This window comes from Charadrius vociferus, unplaced genomic scaffold (assembly GCF_000708025.1).
Source record: "Charadrius vociferus isolate BGI_N301 unplaced genomic scaffold, ASM70802v2 scaffold332, whole genome shotgun sequence".
Lineage (NCBI taxonomy): Eukaryota > Metazoa > Chordata > Aves > Charadriiformes > Charadriidae > Charadrius > Charadrius vociferus.
The window spans coordinates 532,902-552,723 of NW_009647418.1; the positions used below are offsets into that span (position 1 = coordinate 532,902).

Consider the following 19,822-nt stretch of genomic DNA (forward strand, 5'->3'; position numbering starts at 1 on the left):
GGAAGGGAAACTACTTACAAGAGGGGATTTTAACAAGATGCCTCAATATAAAGTTTCTGAAACTCAGATATGCACGTGCATTTGCCAGAACTTAACCAAAACCTGCAGCTCCAGCACTTGAAGCAGCATCGATAGCTAGCAATTCTCTGGCTGACTGCTGATACAATAATTTTGTTCCCTTGCATTTATGGTCTCCCCCTACAATGGCCCCTATCAATTCCTTCCACTTTTCCAATCAACGTACTAGGGAAAGTTTTCAAACATACAAGCCTAAAGCACTGAAGTCCAAACGTGTTTTATAGTCGGGTTATATAAAGTTATTATATAAACTATATATATAGTTCAGGTTTGTCTACACTCAGTTGATTGGATTTCATGTCTTAGTCTGCACCTAGAAAAATGTAGGTGTTACCTGTCACATAACCAGGAAAGCTGACAATCACATCGACATAGCCCGGGATTTAGCTCAGCCTTCAGTTGAACACGCACTTTGGAAATGCCAGCTTTTCCGATACAAGGAACATTTCTACAAGTATTACACCACTGATCTACTTAATTCTTCTAAGACTTCTGCATGATAGGAATGCCACTTTACAGGCAGCTGATCAGGGTGTTAAGGATAACGTTTTCAAAAGGGAGGCTATAACTTCTGATTCTCAGTGCTGAGTACTCTATGGACTTCGACACCATTGAACTTCACTGCTCAGCTCCTGAACATATCAGTGTCTAAGGTCCCCTCCTGGTGCACTGCTTGCAAAGCTGCGCTCCAACAGCTCAGTCATGGTCAATCAGCAAATGACTTCCAAAGCAAGGCGCAAAGACTCCGCTTTCTAACAACAAACCCGTAGCTTATTCTCAGTGCTAAGGAGTGCATTGCATTGGAGATGTCAATAAAATTGGGTGAAGCACCGCATTTTTTTAAAGGCTTTTAAAGAAGGTCAGGGAAGGGTGCCTGTTTTCTCTTTTCTAGGTAGCTTCAATGTTAAGTTAATGATCAGTTCCTTTTTAAGCTTTACCAAACCTGACTCACTGCTACCACAGACTCAAGTGACCTCTTCACTTGTTCTGGTGAGAAGCACCTTTTCTCAATCTCTGTTTAAAGGACATCCTCACCCACTTAGCATTTTTGAGAACCAGTCATTTGGTTGGAGGACCCAGCAGCCTCTGGTATGACACTGATGTCCATGGAAAGTGCCTGCTAAGGGCTAATGAAATTAAACCAACCTGAACGTGATAGCATTCTCTCAAAATAGTATTAACACATTCTCTTCCTTGAAAATGGATTTTTTACATTGCAAATGCTTTTTGAAGTTACACTGGGAAATATTTACCATTTTACTGTTAGTCTGTCATATTCTCTAGTAAATGACAATTAGGAGTATATCAACAAACTATGTCTTCATTGCTTACTGAAGCAGAGTATAAGAAGATGGCATGATTGCTATGAATTTTTAACTATGCATTTATTTTGCAGAAATCTTAACAAAGCATTTGCAGGGTGCTATTACACTTTGTTACTTGCAAAAACCATAATTCCCACAGTGTAACAGTTTTTGTATGATTTACTGGTGCTTGTACTATGTAATACACAGATGTCCTATGGGGACCTGAGGCTCACTATACTGAATGATGCACACAGAGCACGGCCCAGTCTCTTCCCTGAATTGTGTACAGTACAAAAAAGCAATCTGAGAAGGTGAAGATGTAAGCAGAGATAAAATTATATGCCTAAAGTAACACAGTAAGTCCTGAACAGAAGTAGGAAGAGAATGCAGGTCTCTTGACTTCCTAATTAGTGCACAATAAGGACTAGACCACTACCTTTCTTTCATCAACCTGCTCCACTGTAGACTTGCAGCTGAATTGTTACTAATCATTCTGTAGAAGGGAAAACCAAAAAATCAGTAAGATGTAAAGTTTCACAAGGCTAAATACTACACAATGAAATATATAAACCCATCATCAATGAAACCCCTTCAAGCCATAATTCACAGTTCTGAACACTTCTGCAAACCACCTCTGGCCTAGCACCTGACTTTACGAGTCCTACCAATACCATAAAATAACTGGGAAACCCCTTTGATGGACTGGGAAAGTTTCTCCAGTTTCCCTGAACCCTGATTAAAAGTTCATAAGCAACTTAATAACTGACTTTACTGAAAAAGTGATACAAAGTAAAATGTGAACAGAATACTCTGAAAGAACTTAGTCAGAAGGTTTGCATTTTGTTTATTCAAGACGGAAACGTGAATGAAGAACCTGTATCTCTGGTGAGAACAAAGAGCAGTTTGCTACCCAGAGTGCCTGAGATATAGACTTTTCTTTATCCAGCATAAGAATTAGCCACTTGCAGTTTTACCTGTGCCTCAGAATACATGTATGGCTAAAGAGAAGGTTTAAGGCACTATAAAAGAAACCTAGCTGTCAGAGACTAGATCTGTGTTATTTTTTTTACAGACATGCAACAGGTAAAACCGTGGGTCTAAATTTTTGAAGACAAGACCTTCTTTTCCATTGAAAATGGAACATGAAATAATGAGACAACAGAAACAAGCCTGAGGGCTTCAAACTCCTCTCCCTTCAGATGTTGACTGGAACGCTTTTGTGCAGTGAAATCACTTTTAAATATTTAAGTAACACAAAGCTGCATAGGAAATGAAAAATGTTTTGTTGCAATTCACATCTGGAGACACACATGCACACCCAGAAGAACATCCCACCAAATCATTCTGTCTCTCTTCATTGCACTCTGAGTTGCGTTAGTTTTAAAATATGAAGAGGTATAAAAAAACCACACTCCATTTCACAGTTAGAAATCAGTATTTCATTTACTGTGGAAAATAGGTACTTGGGATAATACATCCCAAATGATGGGTTAACACAAAATGTAGACGAAACGCAGCTCTGGCTTTGGTCTTATGTATTCTGGTTAACTGCAGCTTCAGCTAGCCATTACTATGTCACTTGCGTTTGCAATGATGCTACCACACTGCAGCATTAAAAAATGATAAACCAGCAATTAAGCACAGGTAAATTTTAACGTACTAAAGGTTATTTCATCATAAGATAAAAATGTCAGCATCTAAAACAGTGATTGCTTGAAAATGTTATTACTTCTCTCTCCTATATACAGCAGGCAGAATAACTGAGGGCAGCGCCAAGCACAGCCAGCTCCTCCGAGTACTTTATTCCCTAGGGAGGCTCACATAGGTCTTCTATGCAAAACAGCCACAGTTAGTGCTGGAGATCCCCCTTTACCATGACCAGTTCTTCCAAAATTGCTAATTATGGCCAGATCACAATCTAATCTTTGAAACGTTGATATTTATAAGTAAGCAGTACAGACGTTACGATCAGAACTACTTTTTCTAGCTATGGCGATTCTGTAGCGCTACTCTATGTGTGCACATTCCTCTAGGTTTTCAGCTGTTCCCAACATCATCCTAACACAGCACTGCTGTCAATACTCATTAGGAACAGACATATAAAGCTGCCTCAGCTGATGGGTTTAATAGCTTTCCTCACTGCATTTATCCTTTATCCTTCTTCCAATCTGTAGATTTATTATCACTACTAATTATCCATTGTCTTGGGTTGATTTGTTTGCTGGACAAAGGTAATTCACTAACACTGTTTACAACCTGCATCCCTCCAGGTACAATGAGCTGCACTGCAAAATCTGTAACAGAAGCCTGAGGTGAAAAAAAAAAGTACCACTGTTTTTCACCTCTTTTCTCTAATCAGGACAGATAACAACTTCATCCCCTTTCTCTTTACTTATCCTGCTCAATACCTCCTGTAAATCGGGTTATCTGGTGGTTCAGCACCTTCCAGACTGAGTTGGAGATTAGCTGCTGCCCAGCAGAGTAACATAAAACACTTAGCGCTCCCACACCTTTTGCTTTGGCCCTGTGCTGTACAGTGCTCTGCCAGATCAAATGTGGCATGTCACGCCACGAAAAACAGATGAAGGATCCTTTAATGGTATAGTAGCTGGAAAAGCATTTACAGCTACAGAACAAACACAGCAAAGCACACAGGCCAACCTTTTCAAAGCTGCCGAATGCATTCAGCTCACCAACTCCCCAGTACTCCAAATAGAAATCAAGTGCCCAGTTTCCTACTTACCTTCAAATATCTCAGCATACACATGCAGCTATGTATTACTTTCTGAAAGTTAACCTCACAAGAATAGCTTATTTTCAGTACAGTTACTATTTTTCCCCTTATTTGTAGCCTGCTGGGTGTGAAGGCAGTTCATAAAAGCATTCAAGAACAGTCTTGCCCTAAGGATTTTGCTTTCTAATCCTTACAGACAATACACCCAAAATGATGACTCAGATTAGAAAAGCTTGTGTACACAGCAATTGGTGAAGTAACAACCAATCATGGTAGCTCTGCTGAAGACAGTGGTGTTAATTTATAAGAGCTCAGGGAAGTGCCCAGGAGAGTTAAATGATTTTTATTTTAAGTATTGCTGGGTTTTTGCCGTTCTGTCCTATACTGATGCTACTTTTCTTCTGTTCAGTTTACCCAACTGCTAGATGTAACAGTAATTTTCCTTACTGAGCTGTCAGCAGTAAGTGCAATTCATTTCTCTTTTGGGGGTCTAGAAATCCTTCCCCCAATGGTAGAAATGCAGTGCAATTATTTTCTTCCCCCTTCTCTATTTCTTAAGCTCTTTTATTAAGATTTTCCCATTCATGTTACTGTTGATAATATACGGCAAACCTGAAATCCCTTCCATCAGAGGAAGCCAAAGTCTTCTAGGAACAGGACTGAAATAGGCTTCCTGCTCCTGAGAGTGATGCTGACCAACTGTTCACATTTTCTACGTTGCATCTAGAAAATGTCTGTAAAAACTTACCAGAGGTGACACAGCAGGACAGGAACAGACCGTGAACAGAAGCTGTATCCTATAACCTATCAGTATTGTTTGAACGGCTTTCACAATAGCCCTGTGCTGACTAGATGCAAGAGAGGAAGATTGGTGTTTATTCAGACAGTGCTCCTACTGCGTTAATGTACTACCATGCATAATTCGCTTCACTCCCTGTCATATTAGTCATTTGCTTTGACTTTACCGGTGTTCTTGGGCTGCTAAATTTATAGATACAGTAATAGGATTCTGAATTAAGACACAATTTAAGAACACAGTTTCAACTGCAATGATTTGTGGATATGAGGTCATTTAGACCAGTCTACTTTCTTTTTGCCAGAGAAGATTTGTAGCTATTATTTTCCCTCCCTAAAGCAATGATCACATGCTGTTTGCTTCAACACTGGGTGTTGCAATACCTCAATGAATAATATAGAAGAAGCAGAAAATAAACAAACCCACTATGCCTGGGGATAATGTGTGGTGTGTTTTTCTTTAGGATGATTAAATGTGAATGCATGTCACAGGATGTAGGGATTGCTCTGCCAGGAACCCATGAGTATGAGAGCATACAGCCCTCTATCTAACCAGGCAAATGGCCACGGAGAAGGTTAAAGCAGCCCCCAGGCAGACCCAGCACATGCATTGGCTACTCCCTGGCTGCTGTATTCACTCGGCTTTTTTTCCTGTAAGATACAAGCACCTCGTAGATTCCTAGGTCAAATTCCATACGCTTTCACACCTAGGAAGTTTCACCAAAGACAACAGATTTCCACCACAGAACCAGGAAGCTTAACTTCGTGTTGCCAGCCCTTCACTCCACCACTAAAGCCACAGAAGAAACTTTCAAGGTTAACAGAACAGACCACACACTTCATGCCTCAATGGATGGTCCCACACCACTTTCACCAGTGGGTATCGGCTGTCCCTTTCAATTGCAGTGTCAGGAAAACAGTCAAAATAATTTCCTTTTCTTTTACATGGAACTACCCTCCTGTAAAGCAAAGCTTCCATCTGATGCCTTAATAACTGCACAGATCAGCACCAGCACCGCTGGTAGATACTTTTCAAAACCGAGATTGCTTTGGAATATCTCCCATTGCTTTTCTTGCCTTTGGTGGTGGAACGGAGGAAGCACACAGAACAGTGCTGATTTTTAGAACGTGAGTCAGCCCTATACTACATCTTAAGACAATGACCACAAGGAAGCAAAAGCCATTTTTAAATCTTGGTCTCTTCAGCCTCTTGTGTTCTTCTATCTGGTTCAAGGTAATTTTAAGCAAAAATGCAAATCCTCTTTTCATCAAAAGGGTCTTTCAGCAAAGACACATGGTCTGAATGCTGCATTTGTGATAACACAGAACCACCAACATGCCAATGAATGTCAGACTACTCACTTCAAATACATGAGTCACCTGTTCTCAAAATCAAAGCCAATCCATTTTGTCCATAACCACAAGTCACACAGGCAACTACTGACATCCCACATTACCATTTTTATCTATTGCACTTCTCAGCATGCAAATGATATCCTTGCCTAGGCAGTCAGATTCATTTCTGAGCAAAGAAATTGAATACATCATCAGATTTCAACAAGCTTGTTTATCTTCAACTCACTTTTCAGGAAAATAAAGACTGTGAAACAGACCTTCAAAGGACAAACCCCTCTCCCACCCACCCAGCAAACACCCAGTTCATTGCCTTTGGATTTCTTCTTTCACCACAGCTATGCTCATTATGTGAAAAGTATTCTGTTTCTACTATTTTGCGAAAAAGGATTTTCAATAAAAGATAAGCAACACCATCAGAAAAGAATTTTGTAACGGAGGTTTCACTCAGTAAACAGGTGTCTGGGAGATTATCTCTCCAACTTAACCAAAGCTGCAAACATCAGAACGATTCTGAGATGACTAAAATCCCCCTTTTTTAAAATAAAAGCCTTTTATCTGCCAAGCGACACTTCCTGTTCTAAAGGCTATTCTCCTCGGTAGTTGTCAACTATGTATTAATCTAATTCATATAAGCCTTAGAAATAAATACTTTCATGTGCAGAATCTTTTGGGAAACTCTGATTCCCTGAGGCTTTAAAGAGCAATTGTTGCTTATCACCGTGGAAATCTCCCTTGAATTTAAAGCCTGGTAACCAGGAAAAAAAAAAAGATACATCAAATATTTCAGTGATTAACAAATTTCCCAGACTTTGTCACCCTCAAAGAATTTTCATCTGATCGGTAGGGAAACCACTAAAGAAGAAAATAAAAGGAGAGTGATCTGACCCAGTAAGGCCATTCTTGTCTTCCCAGGTCCTGTATTTGCCACTCCTGTCTAAAATAATGGCACTCACTTCTAACAGTCCTTTAGAATCAACAGCAATATCAAACACATTAGGCCTTATTTTTAAAGGGTATGTGTTGGCAAAGACAAATGCTACTTAACTACAAGTAGATAGTTAAACCCCTTCCTAAAGAGCTCTCATAACAAAACCACTCTGTGTGGGAGAGGCAAAGCACTTCGAGAGCACTTAAAGAAATGCAGGTAATTGAAGTTTTGCTGTGTCTAAACGCCATTCCTGTGCAATAAAAACCTGATTTTAAAAGTGCTGTAAAACAGAGAACTTTTCTGGTGCCTTACTGTCTGTCACTGTGCAAAAATGGAGCCACAAAAGCAGCAAATTGTTGTATTTTGTACATTGTTGCATAATGTGGGCATGTGATAGATGGCATGGCATACACGTCAAAAGCCTCCTGGTGATGGAGGCTTTCAGTCCTCTTCACAGCGTTCAGGGAGGAAAAGAATGTATTTCAGTGACTAGGAGCAACCTTCAGCATGGATTAACTTCAAATTAGGTGAGATTCATCCCATGTCCCCGACATCTTTGTGTGCTACCACATTAGAAACATGCAAAACCAACCTACTGTACCTGAGTATGAACTGATCCACTGTAGAATTGTTGGCAATTGTCACATAAATGTTCACAACCTCTCCTTGTTTGACAGGCTTTGAGGGCAACCAGACAACAATATTACTATCCAGCCGTAGCTCCGTTAACTGAGAAGTCTCCTGGCCTCGATAGAGGCTGACAGATCCGATCCTCTGCAAGTGGGACATGGTTTCATCCATGCCATCTTTTCCTGGCCGGATAGCATTTCCCTTCCTTATATCCTCAGCGGTACACTCTCCCTTCTCGTCTCCTGGTTGGATAGTATAGTAAAGCTCTACAGGGCTCCCTTCAAACTGATCTGGTGGCTTCTTACGGCCCGTGACAACCGTGGGGGGGTTAAACCAGCTTGGCAGGAGCTCCAGCTCTGCAACACACAACCCCAGATCCCCTTTCAGCCTGCAGCTGCCTCTGACTTCTCGCGTCTCTCGGAAGGCAAACACCCGCAGACAGGGCAGCCGTTCCGTGGTGCTATAGTCATCCCAGTCCCTGCCCACGATGTAGAACAGGACCTGGACTTTGGGCTTGCTCAGGTAAATTTTGTCGTTCATTATGTAGGCCTTAAGTTTCCAGTTATAAGTAAACTTGTTGGCAGATCCAAAAAAGTTGGAAGTTAACATTAGGTCCTGGGGCACAACTTGCTCAACAGAAAACGGTCCATAGCTGGCATTTAATATTGGTGGTCTCTTGGCTTTATATGGGAAGAACGATTCCACCCTGGACTGCAAACTGGAATTTCTCATAAAGTCCTGGTTGGCTTCTTTGAGAAAGAAAGATGTTTCAGCACTGAAGATCCGATAGCTCACAGGTAGGTACGTTGGTAACGAAGAAAATCTCTGATTATTGTCCAAGACCCCTCGACACTCTGTCACTAATAAAAGAAAAGGTGATGTGAGTTAGATCAAATCTGCTTATGGATTCAAAGGGACATTTACTATAACTTTAGTGGAACTACCTGGTAAGTGAGGGATGAGCATTACTTCATGCAAAAAAATCTTTACAGTATAGCTACATATTTAGATGCAGCTAATTCTTTTTTTGTGTTACATTCACAAAAGAAAAGAAAATGTAGGCTTTAGTGCCACCTTGCATTTATCTATGATAAACATTTTATCACACATGCACACATACATACACAGGTGATATATAAAGGGTTGTGTACAGCATGATCGATTATTCATACTCCTGGAGGGAGCAGGAAGAGGAAGGTTCGCAGCAGAAGCAATGCTTGTCCCAGGAGCTGTTTTACATGGCTCAGCTGAACGGCAGCAGTGCTTTGCTAATGCACAGCAAACACATAAAGTACTCACTGGATACTTTGACTATCACCTGGATGAGAAATAAATAGGTTACTTATCACTCCTATGCAATGTCTCACCTCCCTAACAAAACTTCACAAATTTCACAAATCAAAGTCAAAGCCTTCCAAAAGCAATTCCATAAGTAAACAGAGCGTCTTTTAAATCACATATGTCCTCACCTTATCCCCTCTGTTCCTGGTCATAACGTCCCATTCTAAACTTCCCACCACCCACTTAGAAACCTCTCTCCTGTCTTTCTGTTCAGTTACAGCATGCATAAGGTATTCAGTACGTTGGTATGGTCCACTGAACCACAGCCCCCGAAGGACTGCTAATCACTGCCCCTGCAGGAACACTGGCCAGGAGATCAAAGATAGTTTCTGTTCTACAGCCAAAGACAGAAATTGCTTTTCTAAGGACAGACACACACCATTTCACTCTCTTCCTCCATCAAGGAACCTTGCTCTCGTATTACTATTTCTAGCACTATGGTCTAAGCCTCTATAATTTAGTATCGACAGAGCCTCATCTTTCTAAGTTATTTAAACACAGATGCACATCACAGGCTAGAAATGTTTCAACAAGTGCTAATACGTAAGATGCACAGAGAGAGAAATTAGTGCATACTGGCCCGATTTTAAGTTTCAACTGAGTATCAGATTCCTTTTGACTTAAACATTTTTTCCTATTATAAAGATTAACAACATATATTGCTGAAAGACAAAAATAGTTACCTAATTAGGGTAGATAACAATAGAGGTCAGTTAAAACACATGTAGATTACATAATGCTACTCACAACCCCTCTTCCTAACTCCTACTGAAGAGATTAACTATAGGTACAGAAGGTAAATGAATAATGATGCTAGACTGTCTTTAGTATTTAAAAACAGACCTTGCCCTCAGACATATGTCGGTTCCAGTGTCCTGGGGGAATCCCATCAGTCAGCGTTTAAGGTTCTGTGTAAGTTCTGCTCTTTAAAGAAGACACAACACCATAAGGGCAATGCATAATGCGCAGATTCCTCTGAAACTCAGGAACACATAAAGATCTCTAAAAACCCCTAGAGACAGACTTTCAGTGTTCTCACAAAGGTCTGCAGCTTGAGGATTTTTGCAAACAATAGATTCATTGTCCTTCTAGCATGGCTGGCTGCTAGCACGCTAATTATGCAGTCAAATTTAATTAAATGTTTTCAAGTAATAAATAATCAATATCTGTCATTATACCAAATGACTACTGCTGACAGACAACTTCACTACAATCCTGTTGAGTGTGCACATAGCTAGTGCATGGGCACTACTCAGTGCTGGGAAAGCAAATAGTTTGGAAGGCAGGTGTTAGGCAATTAAGAAAAAAGGAAAGAAACAAACTTGGAGGAGGGGGAAATCAGAGCTCTGAAAGGATGGCAGCCATAAATTTGAAATAAGGAATTAAGATGTGTTCACTCATGTTTAATTCATGCACCACCACTGGATGGTAGAATTAGTTGTCATAAATGAGCAAACTGCCATGACTGGACAAAAAAAACCAAAACCGAAATTAGAAGACAAAAAGAGAAAAAGGAAGAGGTAAAGGGCCTGTCAATGAAAACAGCAGCACGTAGTGAATTACGAGCACAACACCCTCTCTGTCAAGTAAATTCACGTTTAAAATATAACATCAGTTTAGCACACTGTTACAATCCTGTAAGACTCCAATGCTTGGCATATATTTTGATTCTGCTGGAAAGGAATCTACAAATGCCACCTCCTGAGCTGATTGATTTTCCCTTAGCTAAATCAAAATATCAGTCTGTTAGGGTTACATCCCGAAGCGCTATAACACTGAAATAAGGAATGCAAAGAAGATCCACTTCGGACCACGTACCTTTACAAGAAAACAGCAAAGCCTACATATTTCTTCTAGTCCAGAAGCAGAACAAGAACTTGGTTTACCGAAACAGTAGCAGTTTGGCCTCACGTTCCTCTCTAAATCCCTTCACCTGCTCTGGATGAGGCTGCTGAGATTTGGTTAGCTTCCTGCAGCCCTTTGCACAGAGCTGTCATTGACATTGACATGACAGATTCCACCCTTCTTTTAAAAACACCTGGTTTGCTACACACAAAGTCAGCTTCTTACTGGTCAGTCTGGCTACAGAATTTGACTTGATGAATCATTAGAATTTCTTTATTAGGCATCCTCTTGTCTCAGGCCAAGAGCTTTGTAATACTAGAGGGCAGCAAGCTCTAATTAAAGCAAGCGCATAAGCACTTCCTTGAATGTAAGCATTAGTTGACTTAAGCACACAGGTACATTTTGCTCAAGTGTTTCCAGGATTACATATACTCTAGATTTGGCACTGTTGCCACTGAGGGAATACCTTTGGCTGAGCTAGATCTGCAAAAACCAGAAATAAACTCAGCAGGCTGCAGAGACAAGCGAAGTCCTCTGATTTTAGAGGGCTGTTGATCAGGATCCATGCTTGAAACTTAACAGCCGTTTTTCTGCAGTTCCCGGGACTTTTGTTGCAGCACGCTATCCTCAGACAGTGGTCTCATTTTTGCAGGCACTCCACTTAGATCAATCACGTGGATGAGGTATGTAGTACTTGGCCCAATACTAAGAAAAACAGCCATGCAGCTTCCACTTTAACAAGCTGAAGGCAAACAGCAAAACCTATATGGTCAGAATGACAGCAAAAAGAAGAAAAAGCTTTGCTTTTTTATTGTAGTCTAAAGATTTCCACCCACTTTTGTACTGTACATAATGGAGTGCTATATTTCTATAGTGATGGCTGTACTTTAGACAATTTATTTAAGCACTTTAAGCCTTTTACTGATAAAACTGGTAGTTAAAATTGTCCATTTTATTTTAGAATCCCAACCATGTGCATCAGCAACTACAGGCCATCATTTAAGGGATTTGTTCTATGCTCTTCATCTCTACCTAATAACCTTCATGTCCTGATATAATTAATTATCAGTGTTTCCAGAGAACATTTTTGTATGCTTGATCAGCTCAGCTACAAAGTTCTTTAATTTATCAGAGAATCTATTGAAACAAGATTCTGAGGTTTTCCTGAGTTTCATATCATAAGTTATTATTTTAAATAATCATTAAGCGTAAGATTATGTTGTCTACCTGAAGAATAGGCTGCCTGTTAGACAAATGTTAAAGCAAGGTGAAAATTTAAGCATTTTATCCCTATGACAGTATCAGTTGTGGGAGCAATATTTTACTGCCAGTCCAGCTACTTATGTGGGCTCAATTTTGTCAGTAAAATGGAACTGGGTCTCTGTGACAGGAGTGTTAGAAGCACATTTATACAAATATAATAATGGAAGTGGAACTTCCTCAAACAGTTTAGCTGAAGGGTGTAAATAAAGCATTCAGGGTTTTCTCAGGTTATCTAAGAGTTCTGATCCTTAAAGAAAGATGCTTGTTGACCTTCCAATGGGTTCAAATTAAGTGAAAGTCCCATTTCATGAGGGCTTTTATAAACTGAAATGGAAATCAAGAATACAGGCAAGGGTGAGAAAGGAAATGCAGAAACACCATTTCTGTACTGAAGACTAACTCTGATTACAGCTGGCCTGACTTACAAGTAGGCAGTAAGTGCTTTACCCTTGTACATTATTGAACAAGAGTTATACCTTGTCCAGAGATGAAGTCCAGCATGGAAAAGATTAAGAACCATCAAACAAAGCTAGTATTAGCCAAGAACAAAAAGTTAAGGCTTACAAGTAATTACTCCTTTGTAACAGCCTGGTGACTTTTTAATCCTTCTTCTGGCATCATATGCTTCTGCAGCACTTCATCTGAACCCAAACAGGCATCTGTTAAGCACATCACCGGCTCCAGTGTGACAGTCCAGCTCAAATTCCTATAACCTAGCAAGTTCATTCTTGGAGCTTGATATGAAATGGTGAATACTGATCTGTGCTATTATTTCTTGGATTCCAGTGCAAAAGGAATTTTCGGGGGGGGGTGGGGGTGGGATTTCATATAGAGCTGGAGCCCTGGGTGCTGGATTCACTGGAAGAGTCATAAAAGCTTAATATTTTTAAGCCATTCTCTTATGAGGTTGGTTTGAAACAACTTTCTCTTGGACTGGGAATTAAGGGCTTAGATTGTGGGTGGGATATTACTGGCCAATGGCCATGTATCTTCACTGACCGATGTCTGATGAGCCACTGAGCTTTCAAGAAAACCATCTGCCTGTCTCCTCAGCCAGGAGGCTCCTAGCCAGAGAAAGCCAGTGAGAAGCAGAAGACATCTGCCTATGCAAAAGAGGAGTAATGTGAGAAGCCTTCTCTGCACCTTGTACAGCCCTCACAAAGGCACATTTATAATTACTCCTTCCAGGAAACAAACCATATGAAAAGTGGTAGACAAATTTCTGTCCCTTTGTCTTCTCCTATTACCCTAGCACGTCAGTACAGCTGAAGCTTCCACCAAGAATTCTGAAAGGCAGGATCTTCTTTGTTTTTATAACAGCTTTACCCACCACCTTGTTCCTCCATTCCTAAACGCAGCTATAATTGAATGCTGTACCAATACTGATATTATTTTTTTTTGGTCCAAATTCCATGCCACTAGAGTTCTAAGAAAAAAACACTAATATTAATTTACAGCACCACTACCACCTAAAATTCTGCAAATCCTGTAAATATTATCCCTTCTCTTTACATGGTACTCCTATTTCCACGCGGCTCCTCCACCCAGAGAGGCTAATTGTACAATAAGCGTGTTATACAAACCATCCTCTCACAAAAGTCCCCACCCTTGAATTTTCCTCTGACTCCACCTACTACTAAAAACCTGTCCTGCTCTTGCATAGCAAATCATATATTCCAGCTCTGGAAATACAGAGTAGGGGAAGAACAGAAGTAGAAAAGATGCACTTAAATCAGCGTAGATGTTTCCTTCACCACAAAACACCAACAGCTATGCTTTTTCTGGTTCATTTTCCCTTAATTTTCTATACTGACATCACATTTAGTGACTTCAGAGTGTACAAAAGTCTTTGTAGCAAGTATTTTGCTTAGAACTAGAGCTCGGCAAATATGCAAGAAATAAGTGTCTGTGAATATTAATTTAGACTTCAGAACAACCTTAGTTATACTCTCATCCCCTCCGAGTTCCCTTAACATCTATAAAAAGGAATTTTGCTGTTAGAAAAGCTGGGTGGAACTTAAAGCCAAATGAGCTCAAATTCAGAATATGGAACATATTTTTTAACTACAAGGTTGAGTAGCCATTGCAACAAACTATGGAAGGGAGCAATGGCTTGTCTGTGTTCTCACATCAAAACTGGATTCCTTTCTGAAAGGTACTTTTTTCTCAGCACAGGTTACTGTTTAACTACAGGGATAACTGGAGCCTCATACTCCTTTCTGGCTTAAATTCTATAGTTCTATGACCATTCAAAAAAACCCAAAATCAATTGGAAAACCTACATGACAGGGTAATTGCAGAAGCCACGTTTTCTGTTTCTCATGCTTGCCTATCAGATATGCTTCCTCATCCAGTGAGAGAACAGAGAGACTCTGACTAATTGCACATAGGCAATGTCAAGTGTCAAATGCTTACAGTGAATGCTTGAGACCAATTTGTGAAGTTAAAAATAAAGTGTGGAAACAAATCTGTCAAAGAAATCCATATAGCACAAATTTTGGGGAAACTGCAGCCTATTCTCAAATATTCTGTGACCACCTAATGAAGGCAATTTTGTCAAATAAATGATTGCTAACAAAATTATTTTCTCAGTTCTTTTTAGAATCCAGGTTTCATTAAACTGAGACTTGAACTCAAAGGATAGGTTTATAACTGCAGTTTTTTATTGATTGACCTGGGAAGGTATATTCCTATTCCCCTATATAAGGAGTACACAACCTTGGCAATCAACCAGACATTTTAAGCCCAGATGTAGAATGAACCTTATTTAATCAACATCAGAGTTCAGTTAAACCACACCCACATAAAGATTGTCAGAAGAAACTATAATCAGTTTATTTTGAACAAATTTACTATTTTATTTCAGTGGGACAGATTAACTTACTTTGTTCAGTATATTGTTAAATGAAAAACTGCAATATTATTCTATTAAATAGGCTTCTCTCACATACCAAGAGTATATCCTTAATGAAATTACACTTTGTATCTTACCGCAGCAAAAATCTTCACTAAATCTCAACCAAAATTCATGGATTTAGTACAGAAGTGAACACTTCCCCTGTTCTTCTTCAGCAGAGGAAGAACATAGTCAGTTCAGAATTGTCAGGAAAAAGACAGAAGTATCTAAAACAATGAATGAACAAAGTTACACCAGGAACTTCTGCACTTCTTTAAAACACAAACAAAGGGACGGTCACTGAAACTAAATGATGGTAACTCAAAGTGGATAAAAATATACATTTCATATAGTGTGCAATTAGATGATAGAGCTCATTGCCAGGGAGGAAGGCACAGAGGCCAAGAACTTTTCCAGACGTAAACTGATGATTTGAATGTTGGAAAGATACGCAGACCATCTAGAGTAATGTCATTAACTCCATGTAAAACTCCTTGTTTCAATATTTATCTATTAGAAACCAGGATTAGACCTCTGCATTATAAAGCATTATCCAACATCTGTCAGGTTGTTCCATTTTCCTCAAGATTACTGACATGACAGGAATGCGTGTATAAACTACAAATATCTGTTTTCTGATGTACAGCCTTTTCACAAACAGAAATAAGAATCTTTAAAGTCTAATTTGGAAACACAAGGAAAACTTTCAGAAAACACATTTCCAATCTTAAATGACAGCCTACAAGCTCCAATTTTTGATGGTCGCAGTTCTATATATCTCGCCCTTTGACTGCAGAAATTCCAAAACATCCTTTTATTCCAAACTTATCTTCTCTATCACCCTCACTTCATATAACGGAGACGTGTTAGTCAAAGACTGTCTGACATTCAGGAATGAAATCTATAAACTGTTTTCTGAGACTGGTTGATGACCTTAAAAGTCTGTAAAACAACAGTGTCTATGCAAAGGTCAGTGAAAGTTTCAGAAATCACTCCCACTCCCAGAGCTGACATTACCGACTGTCTGCACTGCTGAGGCCATATGACATATTTAAGCTAGTTTACTGTTTAGAATCAAAGGCAAATACCTGGAACTTGAATTTCCACTAATGAAAGCTTTTGTTAAGAGATAAGTTTTGGAAAACTTCTATATAGACACCATTCAATCCCTTGCCAGAAGCTGTAAATGTCAATGTCCTGTGAGCAACATACACTAGGTAAAATGTCATATGATGGCCTTTCGTTCCAACGCTGTTTGCCTCATTGTGGTAAACTCCATGGATTCTGCATTCACTCATTGTGTCGGCACTAAAAGTCCAAAGCAAATAACACTTAAGCTGATTTTGTCTGATAGCTGTAGAGAAGAGGAGAAGGATTTAGGACACCAGAGTTCATTCCCAGCTCCACTGAAAACCTCTGCAACCCAGTGTCTCTAGCAATGAAATGAGAGAACCCATCACTAAGTTAGATTGACTTGTGATTAAAAAACACATTGAGATCATCAGACAAAAGACTAGGTAAAACACTGGTTTTTTTAATTATTATTTTCTCTTTAAAGAGGGCAAAAATAACCCCGTGGAAGTCACAAATTGGGGAATAAGTAGACACGTCAGGATTTTCTAACTTAACCAGTAACTTTTCAGAGATCTGGACTGTTTATATCTCATTGAAGACACTGCTGAAGAGGTCCAATTTTCATGGGAGTACAATCACATGAGAGCCAGGCCTCTACAGAAGATGTCTCAAATTTAGCCCTACAAGACGGCTCACAAAAAAAACCCATAACATTTTAAGCCTTGGCTAGAATGTCACAAAGATCAGTTTAATGACTATCACAGTGAGGTGTTGGTTTTTTTAATTACTGAAGTGTCATAAAAATGGGAACCTGTAAGATGCAAGTTACAAACATGAAACAAATACTTCTGGCCTTGGCAATGTATCAATTCCTTGTCCTATGTCTCTTTCTCTAGTTTTTAATAGCAGTGTGCTTTCCTCTGCCGTTTAAGTCTTTGTTAGATCCTGATAGGCACTCACTTCTCTATTTAGACATTAAATTGCTCTGCACAGGCTCCTTGTTTAAAAAGAGATTAGGGTCCTAGAGCCTGAATAGTGCAATTTGCTTAGCACTCTCCGCTGCCACAAAAATCAACAAGAACCAAGCGTACAAAGCTCTGCATGAGTCGTGCTCAGATCTGTGCAGGATAGAGCTTTCAGCTACACAGGTGTAGAAAGATGACACAGAGGACTCAATAAATTAATTGCAATGCTTTTCCCCTTACCACTCAGCAAGGAAAAGGGAGAATAATTTTTCTTGTAAATAGGTATATTTTTTTAGAAGCTAATTAAAAATAAAGCTAACCAGTGACATAAACAACAGGGCTTTGTATTACATCAGTGCCAAAAGGCCCACACTGAGATTCAGTCCCCATTGTGCTCTGCATTACACAATTATAAGGGATTTTATTCAAAGAGCTAGGTATAACCTGGCAGCAAATAATTCCAAGGCTGAAAATGAAAAAAGGATTTCTTACCATCAGATCTGAACGAGGCTTTCCCTCGGGTTACTAATGTACTTTTAGCATACATCTCAACATATTCATAACAGGCATCTCATGTTTCAGGGTCTGTATTCTCGGGGTCCTGGGCTCTGCCATGAAGTAAACCCCTTCCAGACTTACCATCCCACTGCAGCAGTCAAATACACAACAGATGGAAGACTTTTTCCCACCATCTAGGTAGGGAACTGAGGCAGTGTAACTAAATTGAGTTTTCTATGAGTTTCTATCAAAGCTAAGCACAGGAGTCAGACACCTTTAGACTCATTTGATGCTGTTATCCACAAATCCAGTCCTTCCATTTCCAAACCTCCTTTACACCTAGACTGATAAGAAACATGTCAGAAGCTGTATGACTTTTTTAAAGAGGTTGGCCAATTTAAACTTGCTCCTGCAAACAGCCAATAATGCCATGTAAGCCAATGGGAACACTTTGCAGCAACAGGAATTCTTGACCTGTGAAGAGAGTTGCAGATTTGGGCGTCATATCTGGGAAAGAATGGTTTAAGATCACGTATTTAAAATACACCATGAAGCCCCACGCCACTGGAAACGCTGAAATAAGCTTTTAGCGCTATTAGCTGTTCCTTAACATGTTTTAAACAACTGCCTTCAATAAAACTTCAACTTCCTATCTTATGGTCTTGAGGGAGTTTTACTTTTCAGAGAAAGAAAACATTATTAGCAAAACTTATTTCCATCATCCTACCCAGTACCTGTACAATCTATTGTTCTGTTTGCCTTAATTTAGGCCCAAAACCTGCAAAGCTCGAGCTTGGTAGCAGACCTCTCAATGTACCTTTCAATATTCAAGATCCACACACAGAGTCACACAGAAAAGATTTTGATGACTGCCTAAAGTAGTGCCACACCAGACGACAATTGTGCTGTTTCACACTCCAGGGAGACATAACACAACAGATCACAGATAAATCCAACTAGCTGCATGTGGCACATGAAGCAGGAGACAGTGGCATTGCACTGCTCGTGTATCAGGTGAAAGCATCAAAGCGAGACAGTGTAAGAAGGTAACAGGATATATGAGTCTTACCATTAATGTACAAAACTGCACAAGACAAGGTAGCAAATGCTTCCACAATTACAGTCTAGTCTGTCAACTTTTCCAAGTGGTTGCTAAGTGCCTCAATCTCCACTACCTAGCATCTCCAGGACTCTATGCAATTTTGGTGTAAAATACCTAATTTGTGGAGAGAACGACCATGGAAGTGCTGACTTAAATTAGCTTTAACTGTTGCAGAATTTCACCCTCAGAAGTTTCACCATTGGTATAAATCAATAAAGTTCCATAAAAGTCAGAAAAATGACTATGCGCTACACTAGCAGTGTCCCAGCACTAAAGATTTTTTCTAATTGCTTCCTGAAAAGCGTTTATTATTTATATGAAAATTTAATTTAAGAGTGAAGACAGACACTTACCCTTCTTCACTCTCTCCTCGTCCATGGAGGAATTTGGAACAGTAACAGACATAAATGCATGCACATTTTTAATACTTGCATGCATGCATGCTGTGACTTAAAACATGCCTGAATATCCCAGTATCCTGGCTACAACCCTGCTAATCATCTCCATTTCAAAAATGCAATGAGGATTTATGAGGAGATTAATTGAGAAATGAGGCCGAGGGGTTGGGGTATAGCTTTGCCCGTTCGGGAAATGAACTCAGCATCACCTTTAACCTCCAAGTAATTCTTTGTCACAAAGCACAAAGCAACTCATCATACCAGAACAGCAGCAGGACAGAAACCAAGCGGAAATGTATCTGGTTAAACACCTTCTTTCCCAGGGATTAATTAAAAGGGATGGTTAGCGCACTGGTGTTACTGTGGTCATGGCACCTCTAAACGTTGTTTTTAAGGTGATATCTCCTACAAGGTGACCTAGTTGCTGCTACTAACAGAGCAAAGGCCAGTGGATACTGGGGTGAGCAGCCACTCCCAAAACCCTGGATTGATGTTTCTCTCCAGTATCCTGTCCTGACTCAAAAGCTTTGTGGCAACAACCCAGCTCTCCACAGCAGCCACTGGCCTCTTTGGTGACTATTGGTACTGAGGGGCAGAAGCAGGAGGGAAAAG

The 19,822-nt window shown here is 39.8% G+C and overlaps 1 protein-coding gene across 1 annotated transcript in view; it reads right to left on the reverse strand.

Annotated features, from left to right (window-relative positions):
* Nucleotides 1-19,190, reverse strand: part of TMEM132C (transmembrane protein 132C) — a 165,629-nt gene extending 146,439 nt beyond the window's left edge. The window contains exons 1-2 of the mRNA XM_009880328.1: nucleotides 19,166-19,190; nucleotides 7,800-8,688 (exon numbers count right to left, since the gene is read on the reverse strand). Of these exons, the coding sequence (XP_009878630.1) occupies nucleotides 7,800-8,688; nucleotides 19,166-19,190 (914 nt within the window). The remainder of the gene's footprint in view (nucleotides 1-7,799; nucleotides 8,689-19,165) is intronic.
* Between the last annotated feature and the right edge of the window lie 632 nt (nucleotides 19,191-19,822).